Source organism: Spea bombifrons, chromosome 3 (genome assembly GCF_027358695.1).
Source record: "Spea bombifrons isolate aSpeBom1 chromosome 3, aSpeBom1.2.pri, whole genome shotgun sequence".
Lineage (NCBI taxonomy): Eukaryota > Metazoa > Chordata > Amphibia > Anura > Pelobatidae > Spea > Spea bombifrons.
The window spans coordinates 29353221-29372470 of record NC_071089.1 but is presented as its reverse complement, the minus strand read 5'-3'; the positions used below and the strand labels follow the sequence as shown (position 1 = coordinate 29372470).

Genomic DNA, 19250 nt, shown 5'->3' with positions numbered 1-19250 from the left:
TTCCGAAGGAAAAGAATATATTTCTTTCCACCTATATGAAATCATTTCCCCCTATATACTGACCATGCCCTTCCTGTTTAGCTGGCCTTCTGCACACTGGCATCTGGAGTATCTACAAGGAATGTGATGACCTGTGCTTGCTTGCAATGAAACCGTACTAAATCAGTAAGGATTTATGAAGACAGTCATGATTTAAAAGCGTGGAAAATAACTTTGTTTTATCACTTTTACACTGGTTACAACAACTGGCAGTTCTCCTGCTGTGCACTACAACTCCCATTTTTGTATTGAAACTCCAGGTGCAAGTGCTTCCATTTCTCATGAAGAGGTGGGGGGTGAATACGAAGAGCTCAGAGGAGCCACAGTGAATCACTGATCCTAAATCTTGATCTTCTGGGGCTACACTTTCCCGAGACATATGTGATCCCTTCCTTCCCCAGCCAAAACACCAGCAGTAGGGCCAAATCTTCTTGGTGCCCCACCAAAAATTTTGTCTTTTAGTGACACCACAACCAAAAAAAAATTAATCAATATGTAAGCGAAAAGAACAAAAGTTGTAGTTGAATGTTATGCCCGCCAAAAGCATGATATAAGACCATAGAAAATAAAAAAAATCTCATATAAACATAGAAAAAATGTTCTTCTAGCTCTACTTGGCTTGGGATAGCATCAAACTCTGGTATTGCAGCTTATATGAAATATGATGGATGATTTAGTATGACAGGACTCAAGTAAATTGCCAGTTTCGACTTCAATTACATAGAACTCAGTGCATTCCTTGGCTTTTTGCATTTTGTTCTAACGGCAGAACAATGTCTTTACCGGTAACCCAAATCAAGTGGGACTTGACTTTTGATGTGATTTACATTTGGATTTGAATTACTGAATATATCTTGTGTTAATATTTTTAAATGTGCTCATTTATAACCTATTTTGGTGATTCATATTATATTAAAATTCCACATTACATTATTTGTTCTTCAGCCAGAATCTGTCCTTGGGATAGTGCAAGGGATGCTGTACCCCAACATTGCCTATACTAACAGAAACTTGATTGTTAGTATGTGAATGTATCTGATATAAATATCAGGATGCACCACAGATGTCTGTAGAAAGGACAAAAGTGATGTTGCATTAAATGTGTCCTGTTGTATAAGTGGTTACAGTTTTAATAATGTCACTTGTAGCATATCAAGTAAAGGATTTCATCAAGCAGACCATTGCCCTTGCTTCTGTTATGGCGGAGATTCATAAATATGAAACATAGAAAGGCAAAGAGTTCTTCTATTCCAGATAAAAACGTATTTTCTAGTGTTATAAGAAATACATTTATAGATGAAAACAGAAAGATAAATTATTATTATTACTATTTATGGTTTTAAATAGCACCATTATATACTTTTTTTTCTCTTGTTTAATATCTTTTTATTGCACAAGTATAAAGTACACAAGGTACAAAACAGATGACAGCTGTGTTTGAACCTAGTGCCATGACATATAAGAGTGAACACCATTACATCATAAAGATCCAAGACATGGTCCAATACACAGATAATTGTAAAACAGATAAGTACAGACGCATGGTAATTCACACAATGTGCATATTGGTGACATTAGTGTAAAAGATCGTAACAAAATATAAAGAATGGCACTGGCTCCCAAGAGATCAGAAAACATTGCCCACAGTATTTGTAACAGTTGACACCTTGCACAACAAAACAATACAAACAGATGTCCCAAAGCACCATTATATTCTATAGTGATATACAATGGGTAGACAGGACAAAACAAGTAGTGTATAACAGAACAACAGGTGAGAAGGGGCCTCTAAATCCAATATTGATGCCTTTTTTGATGGTAACTGGCCTTGCCTCTGACCAGGCTACATCAGGTATGCCACACTCTTTTATGGAGGCCTCTCAACATGTAAACAAAGAACGAACTCTAGGGCATTACTAAGCGATATGACAGGCCTCGCATAATACCTGGAGTTCTGCTGTGCTTAAGAACTGAGGCATTGTACAATAGGAAATGTTTACAAGTGCACACATTTTTCACAAATATGTGACATATTGAAACAGCTAGACTGTGTGTGGAACCCTGCTTGTTTGAGCATACAATCTCAATTGGAGACATTCAGTATTTCACTTAAAACTGAGAAATGATTCTGCCGCTTGTTCAAATACATCTGTCAGCTTTAGATATTGTTAGACTTAATTCCAAAATGATCTACAGTGAGTTTCTAGAAGTGAGATATAAATAAAACATTCCTACATTACCGATATAGACTTCAGATATGCTGGTGGTAGTCCATATCTGCAAGATACAGAAATATGCTTGCTTGGTGGTTTGGCTTGGAGAGCCAAAAATGAACCTAACAGAGCCAGCTCAAGTTCCTTCTTTCATCAAGTTTTTGGATCTGTATGGCCATGTTCTTGGCCCTGTACAAAGGCCGAACTGTCCATCTGGGGTTAAGCATGGCTCACTGATCTGTTCCTTCCAGAGTTCCAAACAGCGCTTTTATACAGTGTCACCTGTGGAGTGTTATTAGTTTTTTTTGTAGTCTTGTGACTACATCAAATTAAGTTAACTGATATAGAAAGTTTGATAAGTTAGAATCCTAAACGATCATAGCCAAAGTTGCATGCTTTCACCATTGTGACAAAAGCCCAATTAAAATACTTTTTTTGGTAGATTATTACATTGCTTAACCACATCACAATCTGTTTTATACAAGTTAAACCATGTAATATGTTGTTTATATGCTGTCCCAAAGGTGTAAAAAAGTGACAACTGTTGTCTAAACATGATAGTGTAAACGTGTGAGAATGGGTATTGAATTCAACTAGGTGTTCCTGCTGGGAGCCAATCAGAGAATATTACACATACAATAGGAGACTTTGCTTTTGGCGAGTCTTGCACCTGTAGTTAAAAGGCAAAGAAACTTTTGTAAAGTTACATAACCTGACCCTAAATGTCTTAATTTAAAAAAATGTTTCAATATGCCCAAAATGATTATAACTCACGGTGTATGCTAGTAGTAAATAATGAATAATAGTCATTGGGAGGTTAGTGTGTAAAAGACCTCTTGTAATGCACCACTCTCTATAAAATGGTTCGTATGACGTCATCATAGTTACCTGATACACAGCAATATAGATTTCCATGCTGTGATGCTAATGTGGACTTGACCTTTGTGATCTAAGTAATCTTAGAGTGATCTTTAGATTTTATATAACTAAATAACGAGCATACATAAATTGCAATGCAACATTTGCAATATGTTGCACAGTATGGTATCATTTTCCATGACCGTAAAAGACAAAGAGTGATGTAAGTCGTAATAATAACACTCGTTCTTCTTAACGTTTGTCTTTTGGGAGGACCGACATGATTTTTGCACAGCTGTAGTCTTGATGGTGTCCTATTTTATCTGGTACTGGGGAAAAAAATGCTAATTTTCACAATTTTTATGTTTTAGAGTTAATGTTTGCGGAGGCAGATGCTGTCATGGCTGGAGTAAATCTCCTGGGTCGGAGCGATGTACAAAACGTAAGTATTTACACTACATTATATGTTCTTCAGCCTGAATCTGTCCTAGGGATGGGGCAAGGCTCGGTAATGTAAAATTTGCCTTTTTTTAGTCATCCACCTGTAGCTTGCAACATTTTTCAGCCCGATCGGATTCATTTTTTTTTTAATGTTTATACATGTTTGCATTTTGCATGTTCCCAAACGTGTATATAAACCAAAAGATGTTTTTTTTTTTTTTAAATCTCTGGAATTAAGATTCTTTCACTGTAAATTTGAACAAAAGTTTAAGTAATACTTCATTAGTGAAGTGTTTGAAAATGTTACCAATAGTATGCAGAATTTTGCGTCACAAGATAAGAAACCAATATCAGCTTCAGTTAAAGTGCCGTCATTACCTTTCTATCACTTTAAAAAAAAAAAAAAGCAGTATAACATTTTTTGCCCAAAACCAACATGCACTTGACATTTTTCAAACATGAGCATTCTCCCCTTTTCAAAACAATGGTTCTTTTTTTGCATACTTTTTAATGTTAACCATTGTTTAAACTGGTCAATTCCACCACTCAATGATATCGTATGGGGTTTTATTTTAAATTTCAGAACATCAACAATTTAGAAGAGTGCATGCACTAAAAATGTGATATTATATAAATTACTATGTTTGTATAAGACAAATGTAACAATTTAACATTTTTTTACATTAAATTGCCATCAAATGTTGAGCCTCCATGTATCTAACAATGGAATGCTATACATCTATGCTTCAGTTAACTGGTCAAGGTCCTAATATATATTTATACTATATATATATATATATATATATATATATATATATATATATATATAGTGAAAATATATGAAAGTATAAGACTAGAGGCTAACCTATAGAAGATGTTATATACGATGATTAGTAATATTTATTTGCCACAGATCTGGAAGGACACAAGCATCACTCATTTATACTGGCATGTATCTTAAAGGGTTCTATACACAGCAGAATGCGACAGTCCAACTTGTAAAAAAGTATTTATAGTGTTACCGGGATTAGGAGGTTTACTGATAATGTATGTCCAGACTGTGTAAAGGCACCATACACACTAGTGGCTTGATAAGGAAACAATGTACAATGATTCCATCTGACTAACAGATGCGCATATACAATCAGATATGTAAATTGCAACCTCTGTAGATAGAAATGTTTTCGAATGCCTCAAGACATGGTAAACGACTCCCAATTTCTTCCACCTTGATCTACCTGGCCAGACAGTCTTTGGTGAAATGGTTCGGCTGTGAGACCCTGAAAATGACAGGGCTCCTAATAGATTGTAAGCTCTCAGTACAAGCTAGTTTTATTACATTTATTTTGCTGTTCTACATAGACAAAACATTAAATGCACTCTCTAGTATGTTTAGAAAATAAACCTTCATCCATTGTATTCTTTCCTTTTCCACACAAAAACCAAGACAGAAAACGTTGAGGCCCTTACAGTTTCTATGGCAACAACACATGTTTGCCTACTGTTGTGTCACATGACAAGTGTTCCCAGCCCGCCAAAAAGTGAATAATGCAACATTAACATTAAAGAGTTCTTTCTGTGAAGGGTTTGGGCATTAAGTGGTACTTTAGAGTAGGTGGAACAGGTTTTCTTCCTCTTTGTACAACATATAGTCCATTGGATTATCGTTAAATAAGGTAATGCAAGAGCTTTTCTTGATAACCAAGGAAAGAGACATAATCTATAGCACACTTTAAGGATCTATGCAGACTTTAACATGTGATCTGCTCCTTAGACTTGGAGAACAAAGAGCTGCCTGAGACTCGAGGGGAAAATTACTAACTTGCAGTCTTTGTTGTCTGGAAGTGAACATTTATTCCCACCGGGAATTCCAGGAAAGACTGAGCCCTCCTTAACTTGGCAGTAAGAAAATTCCAGGTTGCATGCAATTTTATAGCATTTGCACGGCACCGATTAGGGTTGACTCTTATTACGTTAAATACAATAGTCATTTCACTTTAATATTCACATACAAATTACTTTTAATAAAAACTCTTGAAAACATATGTGTTCTTATTATTTTAAAGGACTAAAAAGGGATTCTTATCCAAAGATTAGAACATTTGGGCCATTCCATTGGTTGATTGGGCCATTCCATTGGTTGCTATGGTAATAAAACCACTTTTAATACTATGTACTGGAATTTATTTTTTATACATAACTACTACAATAGTTGCTTGGTGGGAATGGGTGGATATTTGGTCTTATTACAAGTATGATTGAAACATCGAATAATACGGTTGGTATTGTTTTCAAGTTGCGAATGACTCCGGCTGTCTGTTAGTTACAAACGTTAGCTGTAATAAGAAGAAACAGGTTATTGGGGTTGATATATCCAAGTGTTTGTATCACAATTTATGGACTTGCATTGAAACTTATGTCAGTGCATGTGGCAAAATTATTAATTATTATTGATTTTAGAATTATTGTATAATATAGGTGAATGAACCAACAATTTATGTATAAACAAAAATATTTAAAGCCATATTCATTGTATAAATGCTGGATGGAAAAACCATTGTCGTACTTAGAGCAATGATTAGTTTAACTTTTTATACTAGTAACCAATTTATTCATATAATTAAAGGGACGCTTTAGTGATCCAATTATTATTATATTTTAATTATATATCACCAACAATTTATTGTGAACATCTTACAGTACATACATTCAAAAGGTAAGACAAAACTAGACTTTACAGATTAAGACATATTCGGTAAAGAGGGCCCTGCTTACAAACTTAAAAAAAAGTAAAACCTAAAAACTTGAAATCAATAGGAGCGCTTTCTGTGTATGTGTATGTGGGTCCTGGCTCAAGGTGAGCAAACACCATATGTGCCCATTGCTGAGCAATGATGCGAGCATTGCAAATTGGGTCAAGATAAATGACCACAATGATGAAAAGGTATACACATCCACTTTTTTGGAGTCATGTATTTACTTCAATAACAATAACAGTATGATCTTTATTTACTATGATGTCGGTTATTACTAATAATACTGTTGACATGAAGAAATTAGAATATAACGCACTGTTCTATTATTTTATGAATTTTTTTTTCTTCCTTAATTATTTTCATTATAAATGACTTTATGTACAGATCAGATTTGTACTGAGGGAAAAGTATACCACTCATTTGCAATGAAAGAAATGGCCTGTAGGTGGCAATGTTGCTTAGTTTGTCTGAGAGTCCTTAAAACTTGTAAAATGAGGACTTAAAGTAGGAAAGAAGTGTTTGGCAAAAGAGTTATGTTAAGACAGATACACTTGGCAACTGCGCACAATGTAATTAATGGTTACTTAGTTCTAATGTAATTCCCTTTGTAGAAGCACACTCAAAGACCACTTACAACAGGGATTTTACATCTCTAATAACAGAATTCAGGCCACAGGCGATTGCAGAAACCACACAATAAGATAAATAGGGTAGCGGTTTTTATAGCATACAGATAAAGCCTATGCTGCACCATGTGGTTAAGAACTATCCAGACTGAGCATCGAAAGTTTTAATTGTACCTAGATGTTTTTTTACCCCATGTTTGGAATCACCCCTGTTCTACGTCAGATTTTACAATATGTGGAAATTCTTAAATGCTCTCTAACAACAAAAGGATGGTTAAAATGTACTCATTGTATGTAGCTTTGTGGAATCTGTTGACATTTTAAAAATAAAATATAAAAATAGTAATTCACATTCAACATATTTTTGAATTAAACCAAAGTTGCTTCCCTACAAAACAGCGTTCTGCAGCATCGAGTTATATGTAACCAGCCAAAACTCTATTTTCCAACTCTATTAAAGGTTGTGTATGATGTGATACTGATAATAGTGTGTATATCCCTTTAATAAATGCATAGAAACATAGAATGTTCTGTTGGAAGAGAGGTACATTAATCTCTTGCAAAAGCACCAATTTGGGAGTTTTATATATGATCGCATCTGGGTAGAATAGAAGGAGTCAGCTCCAGACTGTGTGACCTTGAGAATCTACACCTTCACCCTGAGATTGAGGCAAACCCCTAGAGTTCCCAGGTATGATCATAAGCTAAGTTATGCCCATAGTAGATCTGGCTGAGATCAGGTCCTCATGCTTGTATATTTACATATAAAAGTAGAAGATATGAATCTAAAATAAAATGGCATCTTAGGTAACTATCCAGATTGTCTACTTGCATTGAGTATTTGAAGTGTAGACAACGGATCAACTGACGGATCTAGCATATTACGCCAAGAACGTTGAGAAGATCTCTTTATTATTCCACCCTTGGTCACTGAACAATACTGGAAATGGTATTGTTGAAAGTTAGAAAGTGTAATGGAAAAGTAAGTACCCTCCATAACTTGGATATATCAACCCCAATAAATATGTAGAAGTGAGTGTGGCACAAGCCGGGCCAGGGCAGAGTCATATTCTTAGGATCAGCACACTGCTAGGATGAAATTTCTATAATGGATGAGAAGTTTGAGCTGACCAACATCTGGCTCGCACTTCTTCAATCCTCACGAGCCAGGACCAAGCCAGGCAATGCACTTAGCCAGTTATATTTATATGCAATTTGTAACCTGGAGAAATACTAATTTTCTATATAAAGTATTACCAAACACAACAATGTACAAAGCAACCGAGGAGCTAAAAAGAAGAAGAAAATGCATTAATTTGCTTAAAAGGTTTGATGTTATTGCACCAAACTTTGACACAATTATCCTGTTTCGGAGTTTGTTGTACTTCCCTTTATTTAAAGTGGACTAAACAAAGAAATCAGAGAAGAGCCCACCCTTGCAATGACCTGTTAGAATTCTCAAGCACACTTCATCTCACCTTGATGGATTTCTATCTAGTACAAAGCTCACGAGTAAAGCCGACACAATGTTCAACAAATGAACATTAATGTTTTTGTGAAAATATGAACTATTCTTACTCATCCCTATCACATTTAGATACGAAGCACATTATACTTTTAATGTATTCCCTGTGTTCACTATAAATCCAAGTTTTCTTACTGTTCCTTTAAAACATGTCCTATTTTATTGCAGTGTTATTACTGTGTGCTTAGCTGGCTAGTTATTGGCTTCCTATGAATAGCTGCCTTTACTGATAACAGATGGGTTAATTCAATACTCTCCAAATAACTATCAGTAGATTCTTCGGCTATAAGTAGCTTTTAACTGGAGCTTGGAAAGTATTGTGTGCCTTGTTTGGTGTCCCTACTAGTGGGGTCATGTTTGCACAATCACTGGTATAGCCACTGGAGGAATGCACCAGATGTCTGGAAGTGGACCAGTGAAGAATTCCAGGAATAGCTTTTCTGAGGTGTATTTATATAAACAAACTTTGCAGTGAGCATTGGCGTATTCTCTGATACACACAGTGGTCTAATTCAAATTGTTGAAATGCTCTGTGATCTAGAGTGGGTCTCACTGCCATTTCCCATTTTTGCATTCAGAGTAAATTAAATGCCTGCACTGAACCTATGGTGACCACATCAACCATGTTTGCCAGGGCACATACAATTTTACATATTGCTGACCAGCCCATATAAAATTAATGGGGTTGAGGTCAAGTTCATCCAACCATGTCTTTATGGACCTTGCTCTGGGCACAGTCATGCTGACTGTGACAGTTCACCAAACTATTCCCACAAAGTTGAAAGCAGGGCATTGTCCAAAACGCCTTGGTATGCTGAAGCATTGAAGATTTCCCTTCACTGGAAGTAAGGGGCCCAACCCTTGAAAAACAACCCCATAACCATAATCCCTCCACCACCAAACTTTACAGTTGGCACAATGCAGTCAGACAGGTAACCTTCTCCTGGCATCCGCCGAACTCAGACTCAGAGAATCGTGATTTGTCACTCCACAGAACTGGTTTCCACTGCTCCAGAGTCTAGTGGCAGCGTTACACCACTCAATCCGACGCTTGGCATAGTACTTGGTGATGCGATCGCTTGCATGCAGCTGCTCGGCCATGGAAACCCATTTTATGACGCTCCTGCTGCACAGTTTTTGTGCTAATATTAATGCCAGTGAAAGTTTGGAACTCATCAGCTATGAACCAGCAGAGTGTTGAGGACTTTTACATACTGTGCGCCTCAGCACTCGGTGACCCCGCTCTGTGGCGTTACATGGTCTTCCACTTCATGGCTGAGTTGCTGCTGTTCCTACATGCTTCCACTTTCCAGTAATACCACTTGTGGAAACTTCACAATCTGACTTATTGCGCTTGAATTCACTGAGCTTTTCAGAATGACCCATTTTTTCACAAATGTTTGTAAATGCAGTCTGCATGGCTGGGTGCTTGATTTTATACACCTGTGGCAATGGATCTGAATGAAACCACTGAATTCAATAATTAAGAGGTGTGTCCCCATACTTTTGTCCATATAGTGTATAACAGGTCTCAGTGTGTTCGGGGGGCTCTATGGTTAAGTGTGCTCCCCAAACACACAAAACAGCAAGTTAAAGTGCCTTATTGCTTCTTTTATGTCTCTGTTTTCCAGACTGTGTTTATGCAGGATACATTTGTAGATGACCTTCAAATCATTTTTTTTTTAAATTGTCTTAATTTAATCAGTGCAAACAGTAATTCATGAGATGTATTGGATAAAACGAGCTGGAACAGCTGCTGAAATGTTGTAATCTTCAGCGCCTGTGACTGTCTTATTGATTTTATTTGGCAAAATAAAATGAAATGTAAAGGGCAAAAATCCCCACAGAAACACTCCAAGATCTTGTGGAAAGCATCCCCAGAAAAGTGGAAGCTGTAATAGCTGCAAAGGGGGACCAACTACATATTAATGTCTATGTATTTAGAATGCAATGTCACAAAAGTCCCTGTTGGTGTAATGTCAGATGTCACAATACTTTTGTCCATATAGTCTATTTGCTCTAGGTCACGGAGAGGTTTTCTAATTAAGAAGGTAGCGCTTAGGGGTGCTTACAGTCTCTAGTTAATCGCCCCAGAACCAAAAAGGACCACAAACTTAATCTGAAGATAGGAAGTCTGGTGAAGTCTTATTTAAACAAAGTCATGTACCATTTACAATGCCTAATACTTACTGTTTACAGTTTACTTATATCGATAGCTAAAGGAGCAATGAAAACCTGTGTAAACAGCTTGTGACAGCTTGTGATCACTTGCAAATAGCAGTCAATCCCTTTGCATTCTATATATATGTATATGTTATATGCAAAAATATTTCTTGTTTGCTCAGCTGAAGGAGGTCTTCGTTAAGATTATAAAATTCTTCACCTGTAGCTAGATAACCCCTAACCTTACTACCATTATACAGGGAAGTCAATTTGCTAAAACTGGGCTTGACAATTGACTTGAAATCTATAAACATGAAAGAGCAGTAGTCTAGTGTACAGAATTGGCCTTCCCTTAGAGTCTATGGGTTTCTTGGTGGTTGTTGGCTCATAGGGACTCACCTGGATTTGTCTTCCTTAAGCAAAGATGGGCAAAGTCGAGGAATACCACTGTGATATAGACAAACTATAGAAGATATGACACAGTGATGAGATTGTGTATTGTTGCAGTATTTAGGCCTGGATGACCCAGCTTGTATAATAAAAAATTTTTAAAAAATCACACGTAGCATTTATTAGCACATTTGATTTTTAAGGATTTTTATAGTGGATGCCTCCAAACTCCCCCCCCACCATGTTTTGGTGGGGCTGCAAGGCTTACTATAATTCATCTAAAATAAGAATGCTAAGGTAAGTGCAGTGGTGTTATGCCAGGTAAATCAGTGAAACAAAATGGGTGTAAGTTAGAAGAGTTAAAAATAAGATATGTGTCAAAATGACTTAAATTATTCCTTTGACAGTGACTAAGACGCTCATAACGTGCGGCTTACCCAGGAAGACACCCCTGATCTACTGATGGCCTCATTTTCTTAACCAAAACAATATTTTTTTTTCCTTGGTTCGGTCAGTGTGTGCATTATATAAAATGGTGTTATATGAAGTTCACCATGAAAGGTTCAAAGTAAACACGGCATTTGCTCACCTTTGTAACTGCACTTAGTAACACAATACTTACGACAGCTAATCATCTGTTATTCAGTGTCACTGACTGCAGTGATGGGGTCAGCAGATTTCCTATTGATATATTTAACAAACCTGCCATGAAATCTGGGTATATAATTCGTGTTGATACATTGTTTTTCGTGTCAGACAGTTGCGATACTCTGGTCTATCACTGTATATGTCCAAGTATTTTTTTATTTTATAATATTGTACTTCATACTTCAAGTTTCCACTAAGGTTTGTATGTTTAGATGTGTGTTCAACTCAAAATATTAATGAACAGAAAATGTATATATATGTCTGGGTAAAATTAAAGAAATAAAATGAAAAAACAAAAAACAAGTTGTAAAGAGTATTGAGGGCAATTGAATGCAAGAGTTTCATATTAAAATGTACATAGTAGTATTTTTAAGGGCAACTGTGGGTGCTGATTTTTAGTATGATCCCCTCTGGTGATATTAGAAGGACAGAGCTTGAGTCTTTTTTTATCTTTGGTGGGGCTACCTAAACATCTGTGTGTTTTTCTTTAATCGTTGTGCTTACAACTACCTTTACGAGTTTGGTGTTTCCCACCCTGGCCTAGTGAACCACCCATCTCCCCTAACAGCTCTGAAATGTAACTCTCATTTCCTGCCAGCTCTTGCAGGAGGAACAAGTTATTAATTGAAAGACTAACATATCCCAGGTTAGGCCTCAAATTGGACAGAATAACCACTGATGGACATTACAGGTCCGTGGCCCACCCACCAGTGTAACGAGTTTCTATATTTTCAGCTCAGACATTTTCAAATCACTGATCGTAACTAGTGCAGTTGCTGAGTCTGACCGCACTTGAGGTCCTGTGTCGATTTAATGAACAACCACACAAACTAATTTCCACAATGTACAGGATCGTGTCAAAACCCTTTTTTTCATACAGGCTTGAGAAACAGACTGTAATGTTTTCAGGAAAATGCCTACATAATCCTAACTAGGTGGTATAGGGTCTTGTTTTGGATCCACAACATTTTCCAAATGTTCCTATATTAATGTACTAGTTTGACCCGCCGAGGAGTCATACTGTCCATTTTTATTTGGATGCTTAATAATAGACGGGAGAAAAAAGAGTCTGGACCACAGAGATATTTTCGTTTGGGCTGCAATTACCCTGCTATTCTGCGTACTATGATATCCGCTTACATTGTCTGAAATTCCACAGGTAATCACATGCGAATGTGTCCTCCTCTCACTTTTCTTTTGTTTTTATTATTCTGTATCTCGCAAGACAATTCTTATCCCTAAATAAACAGAATTTATAAAAAACGAAACAGTTCTGAGTGAGAAATTAATATTTTAGCCAAATAATTTTAAAAGTTTCATTTTAAACTTTGTTAAGAAAACAAATTGCACGGAAACTACATTTTGAATATGGATAGCATTCTGTAACAGAGTGATTATATGTTTTTGTTGAGGCAGAATCTACTCAAAATACACCAATTTTCAGGAACGAAATGGTTTTAGGAAAAGTCCCTGAATATTAAATCACATTACATTCCTTACAGGTTTGCAACATTAAGTACATTCATTATCCACAGGAGCCATTTGCCGGATTCCGATTGGTTACCGTTAAGTGACCCCAGTTCAGAAGAATTCTTCTGAGCATGTGACTGAAGATCAGCAGTGTTTATAATTTGCGATTATGTTGATGCCTTGGGATTTAAAATCAGCCAAGAAACATTATCGACCGAATTCCACATTGCATTTAGCCAGACTTTAACTTAGCAATTTGCCAGCATAATGCATTTGTATATATATTTTAAAATAAAATGTTTAAAAATGTGTGAATACGGCCTTCCTAATGCTAGTAATATTCAAAATAAGTTAAGGGAACGGTGTGGGTCCTGGAAGAGGTCTGGAGAAAAGTACCCTTCTACGGGTCATCTGGGATAAGGATAGTAGACCACAAAGAGTGAAGCACTTTCTTTATCAAGCCAGATTCCCAGCTGTATTGCATCTGCAAAGTGTGAAATGGTTCACATCTCAACAAGCACTGTATTTGTGGATTCCTTTCCATTTGAGGTGCAAGAAGCTAAAGAAAGGACGCAGAAACATGGAAAATGTCCAACAAATCAAGCAATGTTTATGACTTATCTCCTGGGAGAAAATAGATTTTGGATATGGTTTCACGGTGAGAACAGTAGACAGAGGACACAGAACCGCAGCTACTGTAATGTCAGCTCCCTTGGTGATGATCACAGCTTTAGTTGGTGTCTTGAAGAACAATTAAGCTCGTATCTAAAAACCATATGGAGTATTGTTAGTCTTAGTTTGTTTTCCCTTATATGTTTTATACAGATGTAGTAGCATGTCCATGACTTATGCCAAGAAATGTGAAGAGTTGCATAGGCTACATTAAAATGATTTATTTTTGTTTTATAAACAATGTTTCCTTAATACTTTATATTATACCCCATGATGCTCATATATCTATAGTGATGGGCATTATCTGCCATCTGTCATAAACAACGTTGAAAATAAAGAGGTTCCCAGAAGGTCTATCCAGACACTCCAGATACTGTGATCAGCAATCAAGGCAATGGAGCCCTGAGAGTGATCTGCAGCAATAAGGTTCAAAGTGAAAAGAGGGACAAGCTCACTTTAAAAAAGATTTAAAGCATAAAAAATTATTTTTTTTAAAATAAATAACTAAAAACATAATTATGCAATAAAAGTTTAAAAAATAATATATAAGTAAATACTCCAATATGAACCATTTGGTTCTTTAAAGACTTCAAATGGATCGCCAGTCAAAAAAGTGTAAGACGTAAAAAAATAAAACAAATAATAATAATAATAAATAATAATAATAAAACAATAATAATAATATTAATTATTATTATTAAAAAATAAGAATTGATTTTTTTTTAAATAATTATATTTAAAATAGGTACCCAAACACCTCATGTTCCTCCAATAGAAATATTGATTTAAAAACCCTTCCTTGCCCTCAAATCAAAAGTAAAATAATAGTGTAGTGTGTAAGGGAACATTGTGCTCCCTTATTAAATTGAAAAAAGCCTCTGCATTTGGGGTATTATTCTGCTCAGGAGAGGTGGTTGAACATGAATCAGATTTGTTTCTGTCAGGGGGACCTAGTTTGTGGAAGAAATCCTAAAGTAGTAGAAAAGCGCTAGAAGGAGAAAGCCTTGAAAAAACCAATATGTACCGTATTTGCTCGATTATAAGAGAAGGTTTTTTTCAGAGCAAATGCTCTGAAAAATACCCCTCGTCTTCTAATCGGGGTCGTCTTTTAATCAGACCTCAAATAGAGGTCTGATTAGGAGACTAAGATCCAGATCCCCCGCACCGCTGCAGGGGACCTGGATCCTCCTGTCTCACCCCCCCCCATCATACACACACTTACCGGTGCTTCCTGCTGTGTTGCCGGGGCAGCGGGTTGACGTCTACGCGATCCGCGTAGACAACGTCCGCTGCAGCCGGAAGGAGGTGTGGCTAGCAGCGGGGGTTGTCTGCGTCCGTTGCGTAGACCTTCTCCGACTGTCAGAGATCAGAGCTCCCCGCACCGTGCGGGGAACTCTGATCTCTGACAGCCGGGGAAAGTATACGCGACGGACGCATACAAACCCCCGCTGCCAACTCCACCTCCTTCCGGCTCCAGCGGAAGGCGACGTCAACCCGCTGCCCCGGCTGGAAGCACCGGTAAGAGAGGGTGAGAGGGGAGAGAGGGGTGAGAGAGAGAGAGTGTGTGTGTTAAATGGGGGTATAGGGGGTGTGTGTGTGTTAAATGGGGGCATAGGGCATTTCTGGAGTGGCATTAAGGGGGCATTTAATAGAGCCCTCTGCCTCCTGAAATGCCTTATACCTCCCTATATGGCACTCTGCCCCATAATATGCCTTTTAACCCCCTAAATGCCAGTGACATATAGGGGTATAAGGTATTTCTGGAGGCAGAGTGCTCTATATAATGCCTTTTAACTCCCTTAATGCCACTCTGCCTCCTGAAATGCCTTATACCTCCCTATATGCCACTCTGCCCCATAATATGCATTTTAACCCCCTAAATGCCAGAATGGGATATAGGGGTATAAGGCATTTCTGGAGGCAGAGTGACACATAGGGGGTCAAAAGGCATACCATGGGGCACAGTGGCATATAGAGGGTTAAAAGGCATATCATGCCATATTGGAGTTGCAAGCCTGGGGCAGATGTGCGTAACTGGGGGACAGGTTGGAAAATACAAGAAATAAAAACAAAAAAAATATTTTTCTCAATCATAGCTTTTATTAAAAAAAATAGTTTACATGAATTAACATTTACTGGTAAAACTTTTTTCCTTTGGGGTTGTCTTATATTCAGGCTTTTTCTTTTTTTCCTAAGTTAATATTCAGATTTTGGGGGGTCGTCTTATAATCAGGGTCGTCTTATAATCGAGCAAATACGGTAATTTGTGTGGGTACACCAAACATGGGAAAGGGGGATTATGGTTGAAAAATATATGCTACAAATGGCAAAAAAGCTCTTTTCTAAACTACAAATAACTAAAACACCTTTATTTACTGAAAAATGAAAACCACAAGCTTAACAAACTTTTGATAACTTTATTTGGCTATGATAGAAGCAATGAACGAACCATGCAGATATACAAAGATACATATATAAAAAGAACAATTATATAGGAAAAGCTTAAGTGTTGAAAAACAAAAACAACCAGCCAAATAAACATTTATAAATATACAATATGCAGAGTATGATGAAAGCCAAGGCCATTTGTTTGCTTCTTTGGCAGACACCAGCGTTGTGGGAGCCAAGAGGAAGCTGACGGACTTATTTTATAATCTGTGGTGTGAGTTTTATTTAAGAGGTTAAGGGACTTTTTGTTGTGTCTGTTTTTAAAAGCCCCTTGGACCATGTGATCTGTTGGCCAGAAAGGTCACCAAACTAATAGTTTTCCCAGACAACGATGAAGTGGAGACTTGACTCCCTTTCTTATGTTTAGGACATTTATAAGAGGTTTTGGATACTAAATAAAGAAGATTTATGTACAAACAAAATACTTATCTTAAAGTGGTCATTTTACCTAAAATAACGAATCAGTATTTATTTGCGGAGTGTTATAATCTTTCTAGGAATTATCCCACTGCATTTGTGAAACAATCCACAAGAAGGTCATGCTGTTAGGATAATAAGTTCATGTTGTATTGTATTTTACATTGTGTTGTGTGTGTAAGAGGCAATATGTGTTGCATTTTATCAGGGGTGTGTTTTGTAGAAAACATTTCAGTAAATTCTAGATGAGTGCCAACGTTTTCCAGGGGCAAACATTTTGTCTACCCTGCTCTTAGGCACACTTTAAACCTAACCCACCAACTTTAAGTCAAAGAACACCCTATTGAGTATGGATGATGGTGTGAGTATGGATGATGACAAAGTATGACCAGAAGGTGATATACAGACGACTAAAGAATGCAGTAGCTGCAAACAATATGAATACTCTTAACATAATTTAAACCCAAACCAATCATTGAATCACAGAAATGAAGAATCAATATACAGAAGAGGGTATATGATTGATATAAAAGAGTTCCAAACCATGGTCTACACATAAGCATATGGCAGCTGAGTGTCCCTTTTAAGTCCAAAACAGTCGATACAGTAAGCAAGGTAAAATGTAGGGACAAGAAGAAACATTTCCTTGAGTTTTTTTTTTTTATTCAGTTATATATTTGAAGTTTTTTGATGGAGCGTAGGAAGGAGGTGGCTGGAGGTCATTTAGTCACTAGACACAAATACATTGAATACAATTTTATAGACCACACATACTTTGCCCAACGGGAGATTATTATTTTTTTTCCTTGCCTCAATATTGAATCCCACCGGGAAGAAACATTTCACACTTAGTGAAGATGAACATAGCTCAGCATTATTCTTCAGAAGCATTACACAAAGAAAGGAATAAAAAAAAGAAAAGATATGCTGTTGTGTTTATGAGGTCTGCTTCTTCGCTTTGCAGTGTTGTGGAACATTGTAATTCTGGGAATGGATACAGCAGCAGGACACCTGCCATGCTGACTGCAAAAGACTTACAAATGTGTTTTTAAACCCAAATCGCTTATTGGCTCAAAGCTACGAGCTTGGCTTGCAAATTCGCTGCTGGTTCTTCGTAGTTGAAACGAGTCCTGAGATGAACTGATCACTGATGTATACAATGTTAAAAATGTAGGAGATGGTTCCACACTTTGAAATCACAACTGCTTTAGATTTATGGAAGATGGGCAACATTTTAGGATTATTACACTTGATTGTAGACCACACTAAGTGAATTTTATTTACACGTTGCTACACGGGCTAGCTGGCCACTATCAATCTGGTGGACATATTCCACACTAACATAGTCACACCAAAAATACAATGTGGTGGACAGAGAGCACTCCTATAATATTAGTCAGCCCTCATACCCCACGGCACTTTAAAGCAGAGTGTAACAAAGATTCACTTTTAGGAAACCAGATGGATAAAGATATGTCTGTTTTTTTCCAGTTTTCACCCAATACGACAAATGCGGTTGCTGTTTCTCACGTAATCAGATAATTTCAGTCTAGATGGCGTTGCGTTGCACACTACTTTGATAGAACTTCTTTGCAGACCCTTCTTACATACTTTTTATATTTCAATAATTATGTTAATGGTTTCAGCCAAGAAAAAGTACAAGGTAGTATTGGGAAAACTAAAAATGCTATAGAAATGTTATTCCATGAAGATTATTAGATTATGTGAATTTTCACCATTTTTCTAGACCACTAACCCTTACTATGTAATATATTACCGGTAATATATTTTTTTAAAATTCACTTAAGTGATATTATGGACATGCACTGTTTCGATTTAAGCTCTGGTTTGATTTGAGTTTTATCTTAGATGTAGCCAAATAGGCAAGAGGCTAAGAACAAGAGATTTTTTTATAGAATTAGTATCACAAGTGCCATTTACAAAATCTTGATAAGACATTGACAAACACACAAGGAAAGTTGTCGCAATAGTCAGAGATGTACAAATTTTTTTTACCCAACTCACACATTGTTGCCTGCATGAATAACATATGGTGGACACGCAAGTTAAAAAAATAAATAGATAAAAACAGATCTAAGCTATTTTACGTCAAAGCACTCTGTGTATGTATCAATCACCAGTTTGGAAACACATTTGTGGTCCTTGACCCATGAAATTGATTAGAGTACCAAAAGGGAATAGCGAAATGTGAGCGGTGACTCTCAGTTCTCTTAAGACATTAGTGGAGCTGCCAATCATACTCCAATAACAATGTTCTAACCTTTATTGTTTTGTAAAAACTTTTTTCTCTGAAACTTAGTCAAAAAGAAATGAATCACAATCTAAATGATTAATAAATCACGTTATGACCAATTCAGATGTACTGGTATTGGTATTCATTTTTCATTTATTGAAACATGAATAAAACTAAAATGTACTTATTGTCCATTAGTGAGTATGAATAGGTAATATAGATTTAAACATTTTGTCTAGTTAATGATAATAAGAAACCAATACATACATATATCAACCTAGTGTATTAAATCATACTACAACTTTGGGGTGGCCAAAGTTTTTGGCTGAT

The 19250-nt window shown here is 36.6% G+C and overlaps 1 protein-coding gene across 2 annotated transcripts in view; it reads left to right on the top strand.

Moving 5' to 3' along the window:
• Positions 1–19250, top strand: part of LTBP1 (latent transforming growth factor beta binding protein 1) — a 140616-nt gene that overhangs the window by 7418 nt on the left and 113948 nt on the right. For both annotated transcript variants that reach the window (XM_053458561.1, XM_053458560.1), the window contains exon 2: positions 3482–3552. In XM_053458561.1, the coding sequence (XP_053314536.1) occupies positions 3482–3552 (71 nt within the window). The remainder of the gene's footprint in view (positions 1–3481; positions 3553–19250) is intronic.